The 24413-nt window shown below is 46.4% G+C and overlaps 1 protein-coding gene across 5 annotated transcripts in view; it reads left to right on the top strand.

Annotated features, from left to right (window-relative positions):
• LOC138520889 (CMRF35-like molecule 6) overlaps positions 1–24413 on the top strand; it is a 232476-nt gene that overhangs the window by 122676 nt on the left and 85387 nt on the right. For all 5 annotated transcript variants that reach the window (XM_069633304.1, XM_069633305.1, XM_069633302.1 and 2 more), the window contains 2 exons: positions 15289–15384; positions 15899–15994. In XM_069633304.1, the coding sequence (XP_069489405.1) occupies positions 15289–15384; positions 15899–15994 (192 nt within the window). The remainder of the gene's footprint in view (positions 1–15288; positions 15385–15898; positions 15995–24413) is intronic.

Here is a 24413-nt window from a genome sequence, read left to right on the forward strand (position 1 = left end):
TTTTATGGCCCTACCTTCTAGAAATGATGTGATCCATGTGGTTGCTTTGTGAGAGAAGTGAGCTGCATTGAATAGGTGAGAGGTGAGGATGCCATGGTCCACTAGGTCAAATGCTGTGGAGAGATCGAGCAGTAGAAGGAGAGCAGGTTTGCCTGTGTCCATTATTTTGGTGATTTGATTCTTTAAATCTAGGAGGGCAGTTTAAGTCCCATGGCCTTTGCGGAATCCCGATTGTCTTCTGCCTAAAATGGCATAGGTTTCCAGGTAGTGTTGGATTTGTTTATGGGCGGCTTTATCTAAGATTTTAAGGAAGAAGGGGATGGAGGTGATGGGGCGATAGTTATTGGGGGAGGTGGGATCAAGCCAAGGTTTTTTTAGGAGCGGGCAAACCCAGGCTTCTTTAAGGCATTGTGGTACGGTTCCTGAGGAGAATGAAGCATTGATGAATGCTGTGATGATAGGGGCGAGTGCTTCTGTGCACTCTTTGATGATGGTAGGTGGGCAGATATCCCCTTTGCAAGTGGATGGTTTGATGTTTTTGAGAAGGTCGGAGACCTCTGGCTCTGTGACTTCTCTGAAAGCAAAAAGGGGTATTTGCGGGTGAGGAATGTGAGTGGTAGGTTTGGGAGGACTGGAGTGGGTATTGAGGGCTTTACGTTGGGATGCTATTTTATCTTGGAGCGTGTTAACTTTGTTAAGGAGGGCTGTCTGAATGCCTGTGCACCATGCTTCATCCTTGATGATTTCATCAGGACTGGAAGCGGGAGTGGTGAGTTCTTTGATTATAGAAAATATTTCTTTTGATTTGGAGCTGGCTTTGGTAATTCTCTGGTTATAGGATTCGGATTTAGCTTGGAATTTCTTTGAATTCGTTGAGAGAAGATTGGTTAGGTGCTAATTGCCAGCTGGATAGGGCTTTTCGTTTCTTGGTGCGCAAGGCAGATAGTTCTTCTGTGGACCAGGAGTTGGAGTGCATAGATTTTTTTTCATTTTTTATCTTCTAGAGGGGCAATTGTCTCAATGGCTTGGGTGAGAACATTGGTATAAATGTTGGCGAGAGAGGTGGGGTCTTGGTTAAATGAATGTTTGAGTTCAGGGATATCGAGAAGAGGAGCGAGGTTGGTAGCAGTGAGTTTTTTGGAGCTTCTCGCTTTAGCGGGGGGGCATGAGTGAGGGTTTTGTGGGTAGGTGTGGTGGGAATGGAGAATTGGTTGTAATAGTGGTCCGTCCATGGAAGGGCTGAGATGATAATAATCTCCCAGTGTCAAAAAACTGTGAAAAAGGCCATAGGGATGAAAATCATGATTGATTTTGAGTCAGGATGGAAGCCTAAGGACCTGACTGATGAAGAAATAAGAGACTTTGTGAAAGCCAACATTTATGCACCAGAAGGAACAAAGTTTCGATATCCAAAGAAACATAGAAAATATGTGGGAAAATTGATCTATTGCAATCCAAATGGAGAATGTCAACTAATGACATGGAACAAGGACAAACATGTGAGAACAGCAGGATGCTTGAAGGGAGTCATAAGGATATGGACCCCAAAGAAGCATTTCTTCAGACCCAGATGTCTGGATTTAGAAGATGAAAGTAAAATGGATGCAAAGAAAGAAGTGAGAGTGGTCAATGAATTGCCCAGAGGGGGGAGGGAAGAGGAAGTGCCAAGCATCATCCGCACTCCAGCCACCCCCTTCGAAGTGCCAGGAACGTTCACGCCAAAGTATGTGACGTATGATGATCAAATAAACCAGCAGAGAGCCGCAGTTGGGATCTGCCCAGTGCCTATTAGAATAACAGCACCTATTGAAGTACCGACACCTAAGAAAACCTGGACAGTAAGGTACCCATTGAGAAAACCATATCTACAAGCGAGACAGAATGACGGTTGCCAAAATGTAATACCCGAAGAAGCCAAGAAGATAATAAAGGAAGATGAATGGTGATGTCATGAGAAATCGGACTCACGCACATATAGAAGATATAATGACCTGAGAATAATGACTTGAAAATATGACAAGGAGATGAAATACCATGGATAAGTGACATCTTGAGCCTAAGGTGAAATAGTTGTTGTCAAGATGAAGAAGCTTATGCCATATGCACAATGAAGATATTCAGCCAGTGTAAATGTGTACAGATGCAGGAAACCACAAGAAGCAAAGAAATTGTGATGCTTGCTTATGCTTAGTAGTGAAATAGATTGCGGCAAGTGCCCTCTATACATATATCTACCTCAAAAGGCACTTTGTATAAGTATACTTCCACTACGCACATGAGCAGAATTGAACAGAGTCTCAAGAAGAGAATGCTGCAGAAAACAAATCGAGAATTAAGACGGAGAGAAACCCAGCTGAAGGTAACCATGACAAGAAGCCAAGGTCGTATCAGCTGGAATAGGCCAAAAGTCGATACAATTAAAGAGAAAAAAGAACAGAGCATCCTGTTCAGAAAGGTCAAGATAAGCCACAGATGGTAGACGACTGGCAGAATTAAATCAAATACACGAAATTGCATGAAGAAGAGGCCGGTTTCACGTCGTCTGAATCACGTGACCATGCAAACAGAAAAGGATGAGACTTTCACACCTACGCTTGGATCCTTGCCATACCCATACTCCTTAACTTTCCCAGACCAAGAAGCAGACTCAAGGCCAAACTTCAAGGAAATAATTGACACATGACCACTGAGGTGATGATTTATTGTAACATAATTAAATTAAAGCTGGGGTGCAGACTAACTCCCTGCACCTGGCTGGCTATTCTGCATGCTGCTAAGCGCAAGTGGAAAAGTATGAGTGGGGTTGATGCCAACCCAATCATAGCGGATCGCGTAATCTAGGGTCCTATAGTTAGCAGAACCAATGAGACATCATACTTTTAGTGACGTTTACAGTAGCCATTTTGAAGGAAGGGTTTAGTTGCCCCACCTGACATTGTTTATCCAAACCCCGTTACCATATATAGATATAGTACCTATATTAAAGTTACCTTCCTATAACCGATCAAGTTGCATGCTAAGTTTTAAGAATTACACATCAGTGATGACGAATTTCTGGTATAAATATCATGTTTTTTTCTGAAATTAATTGGAGTTTTAAGCAAGAAGGAAGATCGGGCAGTTGCTGATGTTCATTGAACTCCCTGTTTTTTGTACTTGTCATTAAACGGACTCCCTTTGCCAAACTATTGAGTTGTCATTATTATTTGGTGCAAGAGTACGAATCTGCATCCCCATCCATCTCACGGGTGCTGCTGCTCATCTTAAAGGGCTGTTTGGAGACCCCCAGTCCTATTGGCCGGCTGGGATCCATCCGGCTCACACCCATATTCCTTGCTAAAATGATGCAATTTCTGAACTCTTACCATAATAGCACAGATGCAAAGCTAATTTTGGAAGGTTTTAGGGGGGGAGGTTTGTAATCCCTTACACCAGGCCGTTAGGGAGCATGAAAGCTGACAACCTGAAGTCAGCTCAAAAAATGACTGAGGTAGTGGAACAAATAATTGTGAAAGAAGTTGGTCTAGGTAGGGTGGCGGGTCCTTTCACTACCCCCCCTTCAAGAACTTTAGGGTATCGCCCTTGGGTTTGGTTCCCAAGGAAGAAGCAGGGCAGTTTTTGCCTCATCCAACACATATCCTTCCCAGAGGGGCTATCGGTAAACAATGGCATTGCAGAAGAGAACTGAAGGGTGAATTACGCCTCCTTTGAGGATGCAGTTGAACTGGTCAAGGTCATGGGGAGAGGGGCACTGATATGGAAAGCCGACATTGAGTCTGCCTTTAGGTTATTACCAATCAATGAAGGAATATGCACTAAAGCAGAGTGCAGTGGACAGGAAAGGGATGCATTTAAGGCATTGATGGAGGTGATGGGGGTTCCTCTAGCGAAAGGAAAGACAGTGGACCCACTCGCAAGGTTAACATTCTTGGGAATCGAGATTGATTCTGAGGCAGGGTTAACAAGGCTTCCAAGAGACAAGGTGGAGAACCTTAATGACACTATCAAGGATTAGAGGGGCAGGAGCAAGGCTACATTGTGGGAACTTCAATCATTGACAGGGAAATTGAATTTTGCTGGTAGGGTGCTCCCAGCTGGCAGGGTGTTCGCCAGGAGCATTGAGCTAAAGACAGTGGGACTGCAACATCCATCCCAGCATGTTCGTTTGGGGGCTGAAGTAAAGGAGGACTTGAAGATGTGGGATGGTTTCCTGGATAGGTTCAATGGGGTCCTACTGTGGCGGGAGCAGTGGGCTAGTAGTGAAAATGTGAGACTTTGTACAGACACTTCAGGCGCCCATGGTTTTGGGGCAATTCTAGGAAATTAGTGGTGCGGGTACGCTTGGCCAACAGCCTGGCATGAGGAGGGCATAACCAGAGACATCACATTGCTGGAATCGTTTCCTATTGTAGTTGCGTTCAGGCTATTGGAGGAGTCACTGGCCAATGAAAGGGTGATTCTGTGGTCAGATAACCTAGCAGTGGTATAAATCATACATCCGGGGTCGTCTAGAAACTTAAGGGTACTGAGGCTGCTCAGGGAGCTGACAACAAGCCATCTCAATTTAAACTCTGAAGTAAGAACACGACACATACCGGGGTTAAAGAACGTAGCAGCGGATTCTCTCTCTCGTTTACAGTGGGGAGGGTTTTTGGGAGAACAGACCAGAGGCAAATGAGAGGATGGCCCCATTCAAGGGCCAATGGTGGGGAAAGATTGGGAAAATGTTAGTTCACTGATCGACATGACATTGGCGCCAGGAAGGCGATACAAAGTGTGTTGGGAACGATTCTTGACTTTCAAGGGCAAAAGTGGAGGGGAGCCAAAAGTCATTCAGCTGTGGTAAAATCGAGGAGAAAGTTAAATGGAGCAATGGCCAAATTCTGCAGGGGCAGATGTTTCACTCAGGTCAGGCACGGTTGGTCAACCTAACGTCACCCGAGTACTACGAGAGGGACGGTGTGCATTTGTCTCTGGTAGGCATGGATATGTTCTTCTGGAACTTGTGCACAAAGCTGCTGGAGTTATGAGCAAGTGTGGGGGGAGCCACGGATGGGCGTGGACCCATCTGTGGCGTGGCAGTGTTTTGGCGACCAGTGACACTGTAGGTACTACTAACAAGCCGCGGGAAAGCGGGAAGAGTGTTTGCTCGTCTCGCGATCAGAGCTCCTCTGAGGCCTAGCGGCAAGGGCGCTGGAGGTATTGATGAGAGCTCGGCTTCCTCTGGCAAAAATGTCAATCCTCCAGCACAGGATCAGCTGCAAGGGCAGGCGGGGCGCAGACAATAATGGTTGGGCGAGCTTTGGCCTAGAGTGGACTTTATTGGAAAATGGGGGAAGCAATGTTTTGATATGGAACAGTAAGCAGGTCGCCGCACCTGGAGAACAATTTCACAAAGTGTGGTTTTGCAGGGAGAGGAAGCATGTAGTGTTCAGTAATGTTGGGAAAATAAATCTGCTGCCTTTTATGCCAACAGAAGAAAAATGTCTCCATCTGCCCTTTTACCAAAAGAGGGAGGTAGGGGTAGCTAATGGAAAGAGCAATCATGTTGGTGTAACTATGGACAAATGCCCAGGTTATTGGGCTCCTAGCAATAAATTAATCTATGATCCAAGCAACCAGATTGCTTGAAGGTCGCACATCGCTGAGACTTCTGAATAGGTCTCAGAGAAAGGTATTTGCCCAAAAGTGGTTCGCAAAATGTGCGACCCAAAATTCTCTTCCCTGTGCAAATACTACTGATCCTCGACTCTCTAAAGATTTACTAACAACACTGTTATATATCACTTCTAGAAATCAACACAAAAAATATTTCTCCAGAAAATGTATTTTTTTAAATGTACTTAAGACGCATGTTTTACAGAAGGGAATTAATGTATTGAAAAGAAAGCCAATAACGTTTTCCCCTTTTCAGACATCTGGAAAATGTTGTTGAGTTCGGTTTCGTGCAGAGAAGCACATTTTTCGAATTTTCAACCAGATTTTCTGTTTCCAAAAGAAAAACACATGTTCTTGCCCTTTTCTACTCAAGCCTTTGTTAAAGCAGTAAATACCCACAACATATACCTTGAAGTTCTAAGAATCCTCAATGTATGTCGTGGTAATTGGTTCTGGGCTCATTTCTGTTTTTAAAAGTAAACCGGAAGTGGAGCGTGTTTGTGGAAAAAGACCAATATTGACTAGCAGATCAAACATATGAAACACATGAGACTCCGATACTTACATGTCAAGAGGACCCCTTTAATTCCCAGCAGCACATTTCATGAGCACTACATTCTTAGTACAACTTTCACACGTGCCTAGAAGCCTTACATATGTGCTGAGGGCAAAGGGGGTAAAAGGGGCATAGGAGAAGGGATTGACATGATATCATATGATATATGACATTTATAGCGCGCCTATACACAAGTGTTTCAAGGCGCGCGACCTAGAATTCATACATTGGTGAGCCCACATTAACATTGTGAATCAGTGGTAAAACATGTTATTTTCTAGGAAACTGCCGCGCGTTAGTTAAGAACACCCTTGTCGTGTTTGTTGAGAGGGGATCGGTCCTATTGGCTGAAGTGCTCAGGGTCTATTTATTTATTTATTTGCATTTGTTAAGCGCACTTGACTTGTCTTCGCCGTTGGGATATGATCCTAGTCCTAGGTGGTAGTAGTCGACAGAGAAACCATAGCGATCCATTGTTGAGCCATACATCCATTCCACTACCTCTCCACTATACACATCATGACTCTACCCAGTAGAGAAATCGTGATAATCCAAGGGGTGTGCCCTAAGTACACTCCACTAGCTCACATATTCACAAAATAAGACTAGAACCAGCAGAGCAACTGTGGGAATCGAAGGGCTGTGTCCTTAACTCGCTTCACTAGCTCACCATTACACAAAGCAAAGCTACACCCTGCTAACAGACAGACCATTGCAGTCCATGGTTGCTTCGTAACTCTTCTGCACTATCTACCCATTGCCGGTGAAGTAGCTTAGCCTGTTGAGCACTCGCTGCTGCGATCTATGTGTGATCTCCAGGTTGCAGGTCTGAATCCCAGCAAAGCCAACTCAGCATTTCATCCTTCTGAGGTCGATAAATGAGTACCAGCTTTAGTTGGGATGATTAATGTATGTAAATATGTTCTATGTACAGCGCTTCGGCCTAAGCGCTATGTAAATAACACATCATTATCATTTATACAAAGCAAGACTATGATGAACAAAGAGACCATGTTAATCCATGACTCGGGCATGAAGTGCACTCCACTAGCTCACCAGTTTGCAAAGCAAGTCTGCAGATAAAGCATGGCAATCCATGGGTTGAGACTGAAGTACGCAGAGCAAGGCTGTAGCCAGCAGAGAAAGCCCAGTAAGTGATGGGTTGGGCTGTAAGGGCATTCCACCAGCTAGAACGGAACTGAACCATCCACACTCTAGTATACTCAAAAGCTCTCTATCAACAAATGGCCCATTAGCGCTCTTGGGAAATGCTGGTGCAAGGCCCACAAACAGGGGAGCCTTTTATCCATCAAGACTTTATGTTACAAAGAGCGGTCCTCGATATAAGAAGCAAAAGCTACTTATCACACCACCAGCATTACAGCAGGTTGTGACACGAGCAAAGGCCTTTTCGCAGCCGTCCAACACTGCTCGAACCCCAAACCAGCTTATGAGGTACCAGAATCCAGTGAGAAGTGTGATGCTACCAATACATTCTTTATCAAAAAGATCGATCAACATGAAGGGCTTCGCATCCTCTGACCCCGCTGTGTGCAATTCAACCCCGGATCTACTATTCTCGTCTTTCGCCCGAGAAACTCTCATACAGGTTTGCATCCTTAAAACCTACCTCTTACACCAACAACATTCTACCAGTCACCATTCTTAAAAAACATACCGGCCTTGCCTTTACTTTTCTTCTTAGTATAGTCAATGCCTCCGTCGGCAAAGGTACATTCGGAGATGTGCTGAATGCATTTCTTATATGCAAACTCCGGGAAAAAACCCACCCTTGACCCGGACGAAATAGCAAACTGCGGCTGATCACGAGGTTCTGGTTTATCCGCAAAGTCATTGGAGGTAGTTGCTAACCAAATACTTATAAATCTCAGGCAACTCAGTCTGCTCTGGGATTACCAATCTGGTTTCCACCCCAAATGCAGCAATGAAACAGCCACCATCCTGGTGGTCAACAATCCCGTTCAGATTACTGGTAAAGGGGACTTGTGCCTGCCAGTCCTCCTGGACCTCTCACCGACAGTACTCAACATCCTTTCACATAGGGTGGGCTTCTCTAGCAATCCTGAAATGGTTCACACCCTACTTTTCTGGCAGATACCATGCTTTCCAGATGGGCCCCTAAGGTGCGAACCCCACCCATCATTTGTAGAGCCTCTCAGGGTTCCATACTCTACATATGTCTCGGGAGGATAGCTCAGGGGCAACATGCTCACCTTGAAAACAAAACGACGCAGAGCAACACTGGTTCGAGCCCCGGGTCCGCGCTTAGAAACCTCTGTATTAAGCGCGCTATAAATAACCTATCATATCACATCATATCATGCTCTTCACGGTCATCTCTATATTGTTTGTCTTTGCTTATACCTTGTAACCATTGAAGCACGGATGACAAGTGCCTACTGAAAGCTTAACCCCACCAAGACCAAATTGGCACCCCTGGTCCAACCCTTTGAGCAGGAAGATACGCATCAGTTCCTGGCCGGAATATGCTTAGACAGGTCCAACCCTCACCTATCCCACTCAGCAAAATCCCTAGACTTCATTTTGGATAGCAATTTAGCCTTCCAACAATGCATCACAAACAAGGCGCAAACGGCTTTCTATCAGATCTCTCTACTCTGCAATATCAGGCCCTTCCTCCTCACCTGGAGTTACCAATGATGTTAGAGGCCCTGATGATTCTGCATTTCAATGGGGGAAATGCCCTCCTCATAAGGCTCCTGGGTGCTCAAATGGCCTCCCTTCAAAGCGGCCCACCATGCCGCGGCTTCCCTCCTCACCGGCTCCAGGAAGTTTGGCCACATCACCCTTACCTTGCACAAATTACACTGGCTCCTCATCCCAGCTATGGTCTGATTCAAAACTGCATGACCCACCTACAAGGCAACCTCCACTGTAGAGCCGATGGCCAAACTAAAAACATTGGACTGCACATGGTCGCCTTGCAGCAAACACCATAAGCAGACTGGAATCTAGACTGGCCCCCAAGAAGAAAACTAGCAATCAGTCCGTCTCATGCTACACTCCAAGCCTCTGGAACTCTGTCCCGGGGTAATCCAGCCTGCTCCCCAACTAGGTTTGCGCAACACAAATACTTAATGCTAATAATAATAATAATAATAATAATAATAATAATAATAATGACACACCCCTTGCGTGCCCTTACACGAAGCAAGACTATAATCAGCAGAGAAACTCTAGTAATCCAAGGGCTGGCCTTAAGTCCATGCTACTAGCCCCCAATTCACAAATCAAGACTGTAGGAAGCTTAGAACCCATGGTAATCCATTGTTTGTGAAGGGAGGGTCCCTGGAATGGCCCTCCTATTCCCCATACACATGACAATCCAAAGAATGAGAAACGAGAGATGCCAGTCGCTGTTTGGCCAGCCCCCAGGAGGGCCAGTACATCCTACTTATGTAAGCAGATATTCTCTTAGACAACCATTCAAACCCTATCCAGCTGATGTCTTCGCGGATACAGGTGCCACATCACTAGACCAGGTTGACTAATGATAAATATCCAGCTGTGCTGACGTCATTAGTAACAACATGACATAGTAATGTTAGCCACAAAGCAAAATCCCATCCCTGCACGAAGTTACACAGACACGCACGTGCACACACAAAGAACATTCATACACAGTTCTGTAGACAGAGGACAGATACATATACATACTGTCAGAAGCCTTTTCTCCTTTGACTAGCCAAACACAGAAACGCAAGAAAGTAAGAGTAACACAGAGAAAGCTTGCAGCCGCATATTGCAACTAACCATATGGAACTTCAGGGACGCATAAGGAAACTGGAGGGACGTATAAGGAAACTGGAAGAGCCGGATATCACTAAGCTCAAGAGAAAGCAATACAATATATATATATATAACCTTAGAACGACTATAGTGAAATTGAACGAAGCCACAGGCCTCAGAATAAGGAACGAAGAGATGCAGATTCTGCAGCACGAAGTAGAGGGCCAGTGACCGCAGCCAAGGACAAGGGCGGTGGAACATTCCTGGCTCCCGGGGCAGAGAACCACCTGCGAAATAAACAGAATAAATCCTCACTAATTTCAGACCAAAAAGCTCTGTTTTGCGGTCCTCACCCACGTTTCTCGGCCAAGCCAAACAAAAGCCATTTACCTGTGGTAGGAAGAGGAGCGGTTCCCAGCGAAGCAGACAAGAACTGATACATGTGTTGCCCACCGAACATTGCAACCCGCGGGCACTCTCTGAGGCTAGGTGGCTATGCCAGTGGCAACAATTGGGACACACAGTCTGTCTCATTACCTTGAGAAGGTACACAGGGCTCTGGGAACATAGCAGGGTCCCAGGCCTGAGGGGACCCACTCCAGCCAATCGGGGATCCCAAATCCTGGAGTGTTGTGTAATGGGCAAGAGCCTATGGTAGTCCTGCGACACTGCCACAATGTAATAGACTTTTATTGGGGAAGTCTCAGGTGAGACCACCTGACATGGAAGGACCAGTTAGGCAACTCATATAGATGACCTTCATAGGTAATACCACCCAAACCACCCAATAGAATGGGCTCTTAGGTTTTTGGGGAGAGGTTATCTTTTGTGACGACCATTGTGTAATAAAGACTCGTGACACTGGCTCAGGAGCTGTGATTGCTGGAGAATTCTGTTTTTCCTGTATGATCCGTTCTGTTTGGAAAATAAAGGACAGTTCTACCTTGCCCTTGGCTGAGTCCTCCATCGTTGCCGGGGGGAGGGTTTGTTGGGCCCTGGGTACTCTGCTGAGTGGTGACTGTTTAGCCTGAGCCCTGGTACTCTGGCATACCTGTACATTTGGACCCTCAGTACACTCCACAAGCTCATCATTACACAAAGTCAGAACGTACGTGTTAAAATTGTGGGCTAAGCTAAGGATGAGAGAAAGGCCTCATAGGATTCACTCTAATAAGTTCTGAGAGAGACCTAGTTGTCGTGGCCAATATAGTCGCCAAACTCTGTGAAATCCAAGAGTCCTTGGCCAGCAAGCCAACTCAGAATATCTGTGTGGACAAAACAGAGGTTCAAAGTTCTAACTACAGTGCACAGCACCTTCTTTAGGAAAACCTCCTGCAAAGGTGTGGCGAGTAGCAATAATACACTAGCCCAGATGACTTCTATGACCTGATAACATCCACGGAAGACCTAAACATGTATTTCTTGAAACAATCATTCTGAGACAGGCATGATATGTCTGCACTCTTACCACGCCCCATCCGTAAGGACTAAACCACTGTGCCCGGTGAATGGGGGTGCTCATTGCATCCAGGACTCTGCAGAGGGACCATTTTTTAGGAATGAATATGAGGATAGAGTTTATCTATTTGAGTTGACTGATCACAGCGCTGGTGTAACAGGGACCCCTGCAGCTCCTGCGGTGCATGGGGGCCCAGTAGTGATGGGAGGGGCCCTCAGCAGGGCTTGCACGGCGCCCCCACATTTTGGGTTACGCCACTGGATCACAGCTATAGGGCCTGGCGTTGGGTGCACCCTTGGATAGTTTAGGGAAACTTATATCTAACCTCTGTTCGCTGACCCTTTTCCTTCGTTGGGCATAGAGGGGACCCCAAAAGCGCACGCAGAATGGACACCTCACCGAGGAGTCAGTCAGAGCGGGGCACTGCGTGACTCTTGTTGTCATAAAGCAAGAGAAACGCGTAGATCCGCGTATTTTATGCTGAAACTGGATTCCTTTCAAAAGGCCTGTTGCCTTGTTCAGAGAAATACTGAAAATGGATGGTCGCATCTGGGGAGGATCTGAACAGAGGGATCCTTCCACTTGGGAAGTGGATCCCGGTACTCCTGATCCCACATCACTTCAGAGATTTGGCGCAGCAGGTTCTGTCCAAACGAATCTATGTGACTCCATCGAATACATTTCGACGTATTCGATTCCATAGAATTTTTTTTACATTTTGTTTTACATTTCAATGCAAATGTACGCAGAGGAGCCCCCCCCCCCCCCCGCTCCCCGCAGCACCTCCCAGGTAAACATGAGACAGAAAATAGTAACATATAACCTTACATTTAAAACAATGATTATTTAATGATGCAAGCAACACAAAGTGTCCATCCTTCTTTGTTCAACTTTCTGCCTATGGAGGCTTCACGTTGCCTGCATCATGAATGAATTACTGTTGTACGTGTAGAGGTCCATGTTCCTATTTTCATTTAAAGGGGTATGGAGGAAGGTGGACACGTGTGGATCAAGGAAGAGCTATGCACACATGTCTAGTTCCAGAAATAGCCAATAAGCGTTGTTCTGATTGCTTCGTGCCTTTCTAACATGTACAATGTGGGGCTCCTTGCAGTCCTCAGCTCTTCTGGGACGGTTCCATGTTATTTCATCGCGGGACGTTTTTCGCAGTTTTTTTTTTACCGCAAATTTGTTTACTAAAAAACCCATCAAACTTTTAAAAATTTATTTTTGGCGTGGCCCCCCTTAACCCCCCATTCCCTTTTAGTTCTAATCTATTCCCAAACACCCAAATACCATATATATTTTTTTCTAACCCCCCAAAAAATTAGATGGGTTTTTTCATAAAAACAATTCACGGTAAAAACCCCTGCAAATAACGTCCCGCGATGAAAGGACGTTGTACCTTCTGGGACGCAGCCAACACCTTCCTTCCTTGGGAAGGCGCGTGGGATACAGCAGATCTTTTTCAAATAGCCTCTGCTGTCTGCGTTGACTTCTAGACCCACATCTCATGACCATTGGTAACAGCGCCCCCTACTTTGCTTTAGAAGATGCCCCTAATATTTGATTGTCATTGGATTAAGAACATGTTATATTCCACTAGCGCAGGAGTCTCAAACCTTTAGCTCTCCAGAGGTTTCAGACTACAACTACCATCAGCCCTTGCCAGCAATTTCAATGGTGAAAGATCCTGGCAGTTCCAATCCAAGACATCCGGAGAGCTGCGTGTTGCAGACGCATTGCCCTAGTGCGGGGTTGTCCAGCTCCAGGCCTCTAATGCCATACAGTGATTCTAAATATATGCAAATATTTCATCATGAATATTAATGAGGGATATCCTGAAAACCCGTCAGGATTCCGGCCCTCAAGGCCCAGAGTTGGACAACCCTGCCCTAGTGGCTATGGCAGCCTTCTTACATGCAGCGTGAAGATGTGACCCCTTTAGAGACTCTATGGTCACTGGTCTCAGATAGGTGAATTCTTTAACCCTTTCCAGATTGGCTCTACATCAGTAAGACTCTTCATGAGGAATGCCATTGTTTCTTGGGCACCACGCCGACTTTTCTATGTTCAGCGCAAGATTGTTCTCGATACAGCATTTCTGCGTTGCACCCAGTTGCTTTTGTGATGTATTTGCCATCTTCCCTATACGGATGACGTCATCAATGCAAAGTAATATGGGAAATGGGAAGTTATTGATCCTGGGAATACCTTCAGATGCATCCTTCAATGTGGGTGTAGATATCATCCTCATACTATAGTATGGCGAGGCCCTAGGCCTGTTTCAATAATGTGGTTCAGTGTGTTTAAGAGTGTCCAAAAGTTAGCTTTCCGTGCCCAGCATTCCCCGCGCTTTCCACAATTTCTTTTTGTCCACGGTATCGAAGCATGTGTTAATATCCAGGAAAGCCTCAAATATAGGCTGTATTTGTCTCCCATTGGAGTCAGGGATCAAATGCACAATCTTGTGCAGCATGTGTAAATTCTACTGAATGCAAGACTCGCAGTAAACATAGACATGGGCTCTGCAATACTCCAACTCGGATCTGATCAGCCCATGAGCAATTAAGCGGAAACAAGAACACAGAGGCAGGTTTGTGAGCCATATAGACTCTGAGGATCTGAGTGCTTTTGGGTGTTCTCAGATCTCCTCTCAGGCTCCTGGCACCCTGCAGGGTCCTCAGCACTCCCCTTGGGTTATAGGTCCTACTCATGGGTCTCAGTTCCATCGTAGGTGCTTTGCCGGTCCACGTGCACTCTCGGTTCCAGACACTTTTAAGGATTATCGGAGGATATACAAGAATGAGCGTCCCTAGATTGCTTCCAGGTACTGGGCCTCAGAAGCTGTCTCTAACAGCCTCTGCGCACCACAGCTCAACGCTTCACTCACCTGCTCCAGATTGCGCCTGGCTTGTTTCCCATAATATTGCACCTCTCATACGCCCCCTCCTGACTCCTGATTGGTAGGGGATCGAATACAAGTAATTCCAAAAAGCTGCAGTGATATCATTTCTAGAATTCAATTCTTGTTATTTTAATATAGGTATCCACAAAGCCGATATCCCTTCAAAATGATCCCATTGTGCGACTGAATGTAAACATCAAATATGGTTCAAAAATTCAAAATTGTTTTTTTGTATTTTGACAACAACTATGTTAGTGTTTTGTTTGGAATCCACCCTGTTCATGTTTTACACACTTTATGTTTTGTAATCAAATTCCAAAAATACATTTTGAATTTTTGAACCATATTTGATGTTTACATCCAGTCGCACAATGGGATCATTTTGAAGGGATATCAGCTTTGTGGACACCTATATTAAAATAACAAGAATTGAATTCTAGAAATGATATCACTTACATGTCTTCGATTTCTATGATCCCCACCATAGCTGAACCACTATTGGGGCTCCCCTACCTTTTATTAGTCCTGATTGGTAGGGAGCTTTCCTTTCCTCAAATTCTCTTGGCTCCCGGGTTTCTACCTCTGCCCCTGTTCCCATTCCGCGCTGCTCTCTGGATAATGTCACATGACTGGGGAAGGTCAGGTGATACAGGTCTTGCCAGCCATCACAGATGGATCGGTTCCTTTGTGGACAGCAAGGTAGCGGAACCGTCCAATTTAAGGCCACTCAACACTTTACAGTGCAGGGAAAGGGGTGATTCTCAGATACTGGGTTCACCCTCTTCATCAGCATTCTCTGTGCAAACAAAAGGTTCAGTGTTGGCTTTGTGAACCCTTCCAATTTGATCATGGTGCCACCCAATACCTTCCTAGTGTCTATAAAGAGTGGAACCAGGGCTCACCAATAAAAATAAATTCAAATTTTTCTCTGCACAGTTTATGGAAATGGTACCTCCTACACCGAAGAAGTGGGCTCAACACCAATGGTTTCAACAGATAACACAGACGGAAAGATGGCGGCCAGCGAACCAGGTACCGATCAGCAATGTGTCCTGCATCACAACTGTACTTTCTCATCCTTTTATTGATTACTTTATTCTATAGGATCAAAATAAAACATTTTTTTATGATTGTCAAAAACATTCATTGAGCATATTCACATGTTTCTCTGTAAACTCAGGCAGGCCTGCCTTTGCAGGGACATGGATCGGGCAGAGTTATCCCTGCCTATCCCTGACTTTATTTGCACCCCGCCAATCGCTTCCAAGTTCACAAATATAAGAAGCCCAAGAGAATTGATTTTCCATTCAATTTTCTACAGAGAGGATATTGGACACAGGGCTCCTTTCATTTCTGATATTTTGATTGGTTGGTTTTGACTGAACATATTTGCCGGCAGAAAATCGCTTGAGTGTTCAGTAAGAGGGTCGTTTTGGGCTTGGCTTAAATTTGAACCATTGTGCAGCTCATTCTATTGTCTTCCCTGTGACTCCCATAACTTGAAGAACCACCCACAAGTGAAACACGAATCTCATTTTTCCCACAGGTGATCCTCATTGGCAGCTCTCCACTGCAAATTCAACTTCTGCACCACTTTCGCCTACGGATACGACTGTTACCCAGACGCCCTCTCTGCAATCAGGTACCGACCAAGATGTGCAACACTTGCCTTGCACGCGGCCTCTCATCAGTCACTCACGCACGTTCCACTCATCACCACCCTTCCATCACTTTCACTGCACGCATATAGCACTTTCCATGGGTCCACCTCAAGCCCAACCAAGAGAAGGTTCCTAGGCGTGAAGGTGCAGACACATTACCTTATACCTTTCTCAGCCCGAACCCTTACACTGAGGGCCTGATTCACAGGAACATTTCATAGTGGTGCAATCCCATTGGAAAAAGCTGTGTGAATCAGGACCTTAGTCTCCCGGGGGTGGTTACAAACCCCAGTTACACCTGTTGGGCCTGTCTAGGGATGAATTAATTATAAAATGTACCCCCAGAACTAGGAGACTCTCCATACTGGCTCTTCTATTTTTTTTTTTAAAGTACTAGCACTTTGTGGCAGGGCTGCTTCACTTTAACACCTGATTCCCTCCTTAAGGGCATCCCCCAGGACCAGCGTGCACGATATTCCCAGATAATCCTCCTTGGAATGTGATCCTTGAGAATTTAGTTAGTGCTTCACCGTGTGCATGTGGAAATTCGCAACTTCTCCCCTCTCTCCACGTTCCCTGCTTGGGGGAGTGCCGCGGCTTACTTTACCCCACTATGTGGTTCTGCTATACTCAGGGGTCTCCAAGCTTTGGCTCTACAGATGTATTGGACTACAACCCCCATCAGCCCTACACAGCATCATCAATGGTGAGGGATCATGGGAGTTATAGTCCAAAACATCTAGAGAGCCACAGGTTGCAGACCCCTGTGCTATATGATACCAGGTACACATCTGTGATGCGTCTCCTCTTTTGCACCAGTGTAAATGTTGTGTTAGGTTACTTGATATTTGTATAGCGCCTCCTGTAGTATCTTATGGCTTCGAAGCACTGTAAGTTGAATGGCCCTTCGGCAGACCTTAGTCTGAACAGAAATAAGAAAGGAAGTGTTGCTTTGCATGCAATTAGTGCAGTGTTTTTAAAGCAAAAGTCCAATAATTCGCAGAGATGATTGGTGAATTGAGGCTGTGGAAGCCAGAGCATGCACAGTGTTGAGGTGCAGTGTGGATTGCTATGCCAGACTATGTGAGAGCGGCACTCAGTCTTGCTCTATGAGGTGGAGTGCTACAGGAGGAAAAGGGGCTAATTTAAATCAATGCATAAACCCAGTGGCAACTGTCGACTGCTCGAATATGCACGCAGGACCCATGCGCAATGAATGAAATGAAGAAAACATGCACATGCAAATGACATGCACAATTCTGGCCTTCCAGTGTCGGCCTGCACCCAAGCCTTACTTTTAACACATTCCAGAACCCCCCAGATGGATCTATTAGCACTTGGGGTAATCATGCACAAGTTCGGTAAGTGGCATTGTATGGGGAAGGGAAGCTCCGCAAGTCAGAAGACACTGCCTCTGTCGTATGCACCACTCGAGCGAGGCATTAGCGTGCACTGACAGTCATGTTATTTTACCATGGTTTGACTGTTAACTTGAGGCTGTGCCACGCTAAAACGTTGTGTGTTAGGGCAAATGTGTAGGACACACCCCTATGAAGTCCCCTTCCAATGAAGCAGTGCTAAGTACAAATAAACTGTTTAAGATACGGGTCCACAATACCTAGACACTCACTATGCTGCATACAGGCCAACATTATCCATTCCATTCGGGGAGGCACTAGTCCAGTTCTGGTTTTAACTTTGGGACTTGTAGTTCTGAGTTTATAATGGGAAATTCAGGACCTCAAGTCCCACAATGCAAAGTTAAATTCAATGGATAACGTTGGCATGCATTCAAATAAGGGCGTCGGATCTGAGTATTAGTCCAAAACACCTGGGAAAAGGTTACACGCCCTAGTTTAAAGCCTTATAATTGTTTTCACAGCTGCATGCCCATAATAGCAAAATGTCGAACAATATGCTAGTACCTTCAGAAACCTCACCAAAGTTTCAGGACCAAAATGTGAACTAGAAGGATTTCATAATGGAGGGAGCTCGCCACCTGCTGTGCCATTTGTGAATTGCAGCTTTGAGCAGCATCACTGCCTGATTCAGCACGATAAAACAGTGAGACCAAATCAAGTACTTGCTAATGACATTCATTTCTTTAGCCTTTTCCTATGTGTACTAGCTCCCCCTGATACATTTGATTAATATTACAGTTATATATAAAACACTTCACTAGCCTAGCATTACACGGATAACTTGTGGTATGTTAGCATCTCGATATCTTGAATGTCAGAAAGCCTCACACTTAGAACTGTGAATCTTAGCCTGCGCCACATCTAGATAGGACTATGAATGTTAGCCTGCGCCACATCTAGATAGGACTACGAATGTTAGCCTGCGCCACATCTAGATAGGAGTATGAATCTTAGCCTGCGCCACATCTAGATAGGACTATGAATGTTAGCATGTGCCACACTTAGACAGGACTGTGAATGTCAGCATGTACCACACTTAGATGGAACTTGATTGTTAGCATGTCTCACACTTAGAAAGAATTGTGAACATGAGCCTGTGTCGCATCAAGATAGGATTGTGAATGTGTTAGCCTGTGCCATACATGGATGGAATTATGAAGGTTAGCAAGTGCCATACTTGGAATTGTGAACATTGGCCTGTGTCGCATCAAGATAGGATTGTGAATGTTGGCGTGTGCCATACATGATGGAATTGTGAAAGTTAGGAAGTGCTACACTTATATGGAATTATGAAGTTTACCAAGCGCAACACTTACACGGATTTGGGAACGTTGGCGTGTCCCACACTTGGATAGGGTTCTGAGCATTGGCCTGAGCCGCTTCTTGATGGGATTGTGAAGGTCGGCAAGTGCCACGCTTAGACGGAATTATGAATGTCAGCATGTTAAATATCACATAACCCACTAACCAACAAAAAAAACTCAACATTTCTGCATTCTTATCTCACCCAAAAAACTCACACAACCATCTCTCGCACAACAACCCGCAAGCAATTCACAACACTGCAACAGCACATAAGCCGCACCAACAGCACACAAGGACTGACATCGATCCGATACTCGTACCAAAGCTCAGCACCCGGTGTATACCGAGTTGAAGCTGCCAACAGAACACCACTCCTCTCACTATCCTACTTCCGCTTCACCCTACTGACCCACCCCTCCTTCTCGTTTGCAGATCCGCCAGAGTGCCTGGGACCAACTCCGTTGGTGATGGTGCGCGGTACAAATTTCTTTAACATTTAACATTTAACATATCACAGATGTAACCGGGGACTACACACATGATGTAACTTTTATGGCACAAGGCACCTAGGATGTGTTAGTTGACATCACACCATCTGTATTTATCCACATAAATTGCGTTCACACCTGGGGAGGGTGCTCTAACCAATCAGGTGACTGGAACATGGACGAGAATACACAATCCCTGCCCGCTGTTCCAGTCACCTGAGGCCCTTCCCCGGGTGGTGCCTTTCTTTTGTTTTTTATTGTGGGGATGCAATAGGGAGCCTCTCCCTCTTGCCTCCCCAACACCCCAAATCACCTGATTCCCCTTCCCGCAACCCCAACTTACCTGCGTGACCAGAGCCTTGCCCTCTGGTCCTCGATCTCCTCCCATCTGGCTGCCATCGAAATAGAAAAGGAACTAGGCCCCTTTTCGGATGACAGTGGCCATCTTGGAACTTTTTTCCATGACCGCCATAATCCGAAAAGGGACCTAGTCCCTTTTCCATTTAAATGGAGGTGGCCATTTGTTTTTTTTTTCTCCGATGGGAGATGGGCTTGCGCAGAGCTGACCTCGCGTCGGATGTAAAAAAACAAAAAACTATCCACACCCTGGTACATCCTCGGGTGCAAATAGCTTTCACACCAGTGCAGGGGGGCGTACATTGGCTTTAACGGCCCACAGCCTGAGGTGAGGCCCTTGCTTCGCTCGGGCCTACCAACGCTCGGGCTGGATGGCCGTTAAAGCCCATGTATGCCCCCCCCTTCCACATTTATTCAAAGTTAAACCCAAGACATGTCCATTATCACATTACTCCTGGAGTCACAGTAGCTTCCCATTGTGACACCACTGTCCAGGGTCGGTTTGCAGACACCACAGCGCCGATTATCTTACTGGTGAACTGCAGTCACCTATCCCAGAACCTGCCAATTCTCACATACGTGATCAGGCACACGATCTTCCCATCACAAAAGTTTCCTGTGACCACAGACACAGGTAATACACATTATCACACGCGCACTCGGCTCAGCTGGCTGTCACAGATCCAGCCAAATATGACACAGGTGACCTGGGATCACAGACACTTGTCCTTCCTATTGGCACAGATGGCACAGAGTTCACCGAAAGAGCCCGTTGCTTGGATCACAGAGAGCTCTTGGGCCAGTTGGCAGGCACAGAAACAGCCAAATATGAGACAAGTGATCTTGGAGCACAGACAGATGATCTGCTCACTATCACACAGTGCTCACAGGCTCACAGAAAAGGTCCGTTCTGGTATTTGTTTTGTATGATTCCTGCTTTGGAAAGCAATGGAAGCTATTCATTTTTTTGAAAGTACAAATTTATGAAATGAACGTTATCTTTTCTTTTAAATTTAAAGTGCTTCACATTGGTAATACATTTTGACAACCTTTAACCACCATAGTACACAGTATAAACAGACCATTTAACTTCGTACACAGTATACATTCCACAGCTAAAGAAGAAAGTGGTTTACTAGATCTTCCTTTAATCTTCCAGTTTTTATTTTGATCACCATTAAAAATTTGACCAAGGCCAAGGTAATCGACGTCTTCTCTCCTGAGAGCAGAATTTTCCACCAGTCCTCTCCAGTTCTCTGGCCATATTTAGTGATCACCTCCCACATTCGCTTTCTTCTTTGCTGTTCCAAAGCTTGACGGTCCATCTTCAGATGTTTTGTGGATTCTTGTGAGTCTTCAGCTTGGCACAATCTACAGGTCAACGTATTACCATCTGATTTGCCCCAATTTCCTCTCTGCTTGGTTTGGACTAAATTCAGACGGTATCCCTTCGAAGAAACGAATTACAAAATAACGGGGATGCAAATGCTGATTTTTTTAAATCGAAACTTTCGATATTTTTGCACTTTTTTATTAATAAATAGATGGGGGGTCGGGTAAGCGATTAAAATATGACTGATGGGTTTGAGGGGGCGTGCGGGGGTCTCCAGACCCACATTAAAAATCGGAAAAGGTGCAAAGAAATGTTCGAAATTCGATCAAACCAATTCCTGCATTTTCAACCTCGTTTTCAATTCATTATTTTAAAGTAGATCAAAATCAAGGTTGTCCAACGTACAGCCCACGGGCCACAATGCGGCCCTCCAAGCCATTTCATGTGGCCCGCGAGGCTGAACAGACAAAGGAATCCAAAATGAACAAGCCGACATGCTGCAGCCGGCTTCGTGTGATGGCAGCTCAGCCCAGCCCCGCATCACGATGACCGAGGCCTGGTAAGTTTGTTATCCTTTGTTTTGTTGCAGGCCACGCCACAGCCCGGTTTATTTATTTGTTCAATGTTTGTCGGGTCCATGGACCCGATTAATTAATTTATTTCTTGATTTGCTGAAATAAATGTATTAATCGGGTCCACGGACCCGACAAACATTGAGCAAATAAAAAAATGTACCGGGCTGTGGCGGAGCACTGTTATTGCCTCTGGTGACCCCTGGAAGGGGGCACCAGAGGCAGTACAGGCCATGGCCTGGTTTATTATTATTTTTTTCGATGTTTGTCGGGTCAGTGGACCCGATTAATTAATTTATTTCTGCAATGCTGGGTCCGACCAACATTGCAGGAATAAATTAATTAATAGGGTCCATGTACCCGCCAAACATTGAGCAAATAAATAAATAAATAAACCAGGCTGTGGCGGAGCAGTGACTGCCTCTGGTGCCCCCTGGAATATGTGGGATGATAAGGAGCGTCCACCGCTGCCTGAACCAGCTGTAACTGCGTACAGTGGCGAGTGAAACTGTGGTGGAGGAGTTGCGGGCCCCCGATCGGAGCAGGAGAAGCCCTCAAGTCAGCTGCACACAGCTGAAGGTCGAGTGGCCTGAGCACACAATACAGAGCGTGATTTCGGCTCCGAGAACGGCTGTGGCCCTATACGGTGACAGCTGCAGCGGTCTGAAACAGGGGGTACTCTGGGCCAAGCACGGCTTGCAGAAGGACCACAGCCCTGCCGGGAGGGTAGCAGGTGATCGCAGGGACCAAGTACCTGAGCAGCGTGCATGAACGTTGCCTGCCTCACGGCAGTGAGAGAGCAGCAGCCCAGGGAGGATCAGGAGAATCGCGCTGTCACTGGAGCCGGGTGCTGTGACAAGGGGACCCAAATGTGAGGTGCTGTGCCCGGCAGGCAAATTCCAACCTCCTGCTCTGCTGTGGAGCTTCTGCACAGTGAAGCATTTACTTAGCGTGCTGAGAGGAAGCAGTCCCCCAGTACCGAGACGGAGGGTGCAATACGGCATCAGTAGAGGCCTAGAGCTGCCCCAGTGAGGGTGAAGTGAGAGTCTACGGAGACTGCCCTGAAGGTCAGCTGGAGACAGCAGAGAAGCCAGGCAGAGGAACGGACAACAGTGCAGGCGGCGAGGCAAGTGTTGGGGTGGGCTCCTGCTGGTTCAGAAAGGGGAGAGTGCCCTGTGGCCCCATATGGTGAAGCGGCAGGAGAAGACCAGACCAACAAAGGCAGGCAGGTCATGGCGGTCTGGTGGGACCATGTGGAGAGCATGCAGTCCCCGGCCCACAGAGAGAGGAGGGGATAGTGGTGAGCGGCGAGCGCCCCATCAAGCTAAAGTTGGAGACCCAACCGGGCTGAGATCCGCCCCACTAGAAAACTGGGATAAGTGGAAAAGGCTCGGAAGCGGTGTTGACTGATGTCTTGGAGAGAAGGGGAAGATGGAATTGCTTCCCTCCAAAAATATCGGAGACAGAAGGAGGAAACAGTAGCCAGTGTCGCTGCCATCAAGCATACCAGGGAGGAGGCCATGATCAGGTGGACATTGGGGGTATAGTAGCGGAAATAAGAGCCCTTCGCAGTGACATCCATACGTCCATTTGGGAAATGCAAGGCAAAGTTGAGAAGATTGAGGGGAAGGTGGAGGGCCTGGAGCATAACCAAATGAATGCTGGCTTGGTCAAGGTGAAATTGGATGACAGGATGACAGATTTGGAGCTCAGAGAAGGAAAGGTGTTGCTAAAACCTGATGACCTTGAGAACCGGGAGCGAAGAAACAACCTTCGGGTCATTGGACTGGCAGAGAGGGAGGGTGAGACACCCATCCAGGTGAAGAGAAGGTGCAGGACATTGTAAATCTTCTTTACCAATCTGAAGGAGGCAAAATGGTGCAGATGAAGCGGCCCCACGGAGGAGGAGGAGCATTTGAAGGTGGCCCTCGCTCCACTGTAGTGAAATTCCTCCACTACAAGCAAAAGACAAAGGTGCTGATGAGAGCGAAACAGGCACACAGGCACAGGAAATCGAGTACATGGGTTCCAAAGTAAAGCTTTTTCAGGATCTATAGGGCTTTGCGCTAGGGCGATGAAGAGACTGTTGCCCGTTAACGCAATGGCTGACAGACAAAGTGATCTGGTATAGATGAGCCTACTTCTTCGCATTGATCTTCGAAATGGAGTGGAAGAATATAGAGGGACCAGTGCAAGGGAATTCGAGTAAGCAATGCAGCGCCTATCGGAGGGCCTAGAAACTGCAGCAGAGGGCAGCCAGCCCATGAAAACTGTCTCAAGATAGACTGTTCCCCGCAAGGGACTTGTGAGATATTAAAGGGGTAAAATAGGCAGAAAGTTCCTGAAGCTGAGTGGACCCTGACCGAGCAAACAGTCATGACTTGTGCCCAAGTGCTGCCTGGTGTTGGTATGGAGCCCCACTCTGCAGGGTTGGCAGGTGGGTGCGACCAGCCTGTGACCTTCAGCGGGTAGGAGTTCCCCTCTGGTGGCCCTTTGTTCGGAAGAGGGCATCTCGAAGGGGGAAATGGTGGTTATTGACTCCAGAGTTTGGAAGTTTTTGTTAATGGTTACTGTTGGGGAGAGAGATGATTGAAGGGGGGATGCTTGAGGGGGATGTGAGGGCATGCATTAGGGAACACAGTGAGAGAAGGATAGGAAGAGGAGGGCTGGAAGGGGCTCAAGCAGTCCTGAGATGGCGGTAGTGACAAGGGCACAAGGGGCGGTAGAATATAATGGAAATCGGCATGCTGAATGTAAAAGGGCTTAATTCCCCCACCAAAAGGTCCTTGGTTGTTCGCAAATCTCAGAGGGCCGCCTGGATGTGTTGTTTCTGCAGGAGAAATGCTTGAAAACTGGGGAAGAGAGGGCCCTAAGGGGGAGAAATAGGACCCGCACATTGGGCCTCCGGTGCATTAAAAAAGGTA

Source organism: Ambystoma mexicanum, chromosome 13, assembly GCF_040938575.1.
Source record: "Ambystoma mexicanum isolate Mex_15411 chromosome 13, UKY_AmexF1_1, whole genome shotgun sequence".
NCBI classification, from domain to species: domain Eukaryota; kingdom Metazoa; phylum Chordata; class Amphibia; order Caudata; family Ambystomatidae; genus Ambystoma; species Ambystoma mexicanum.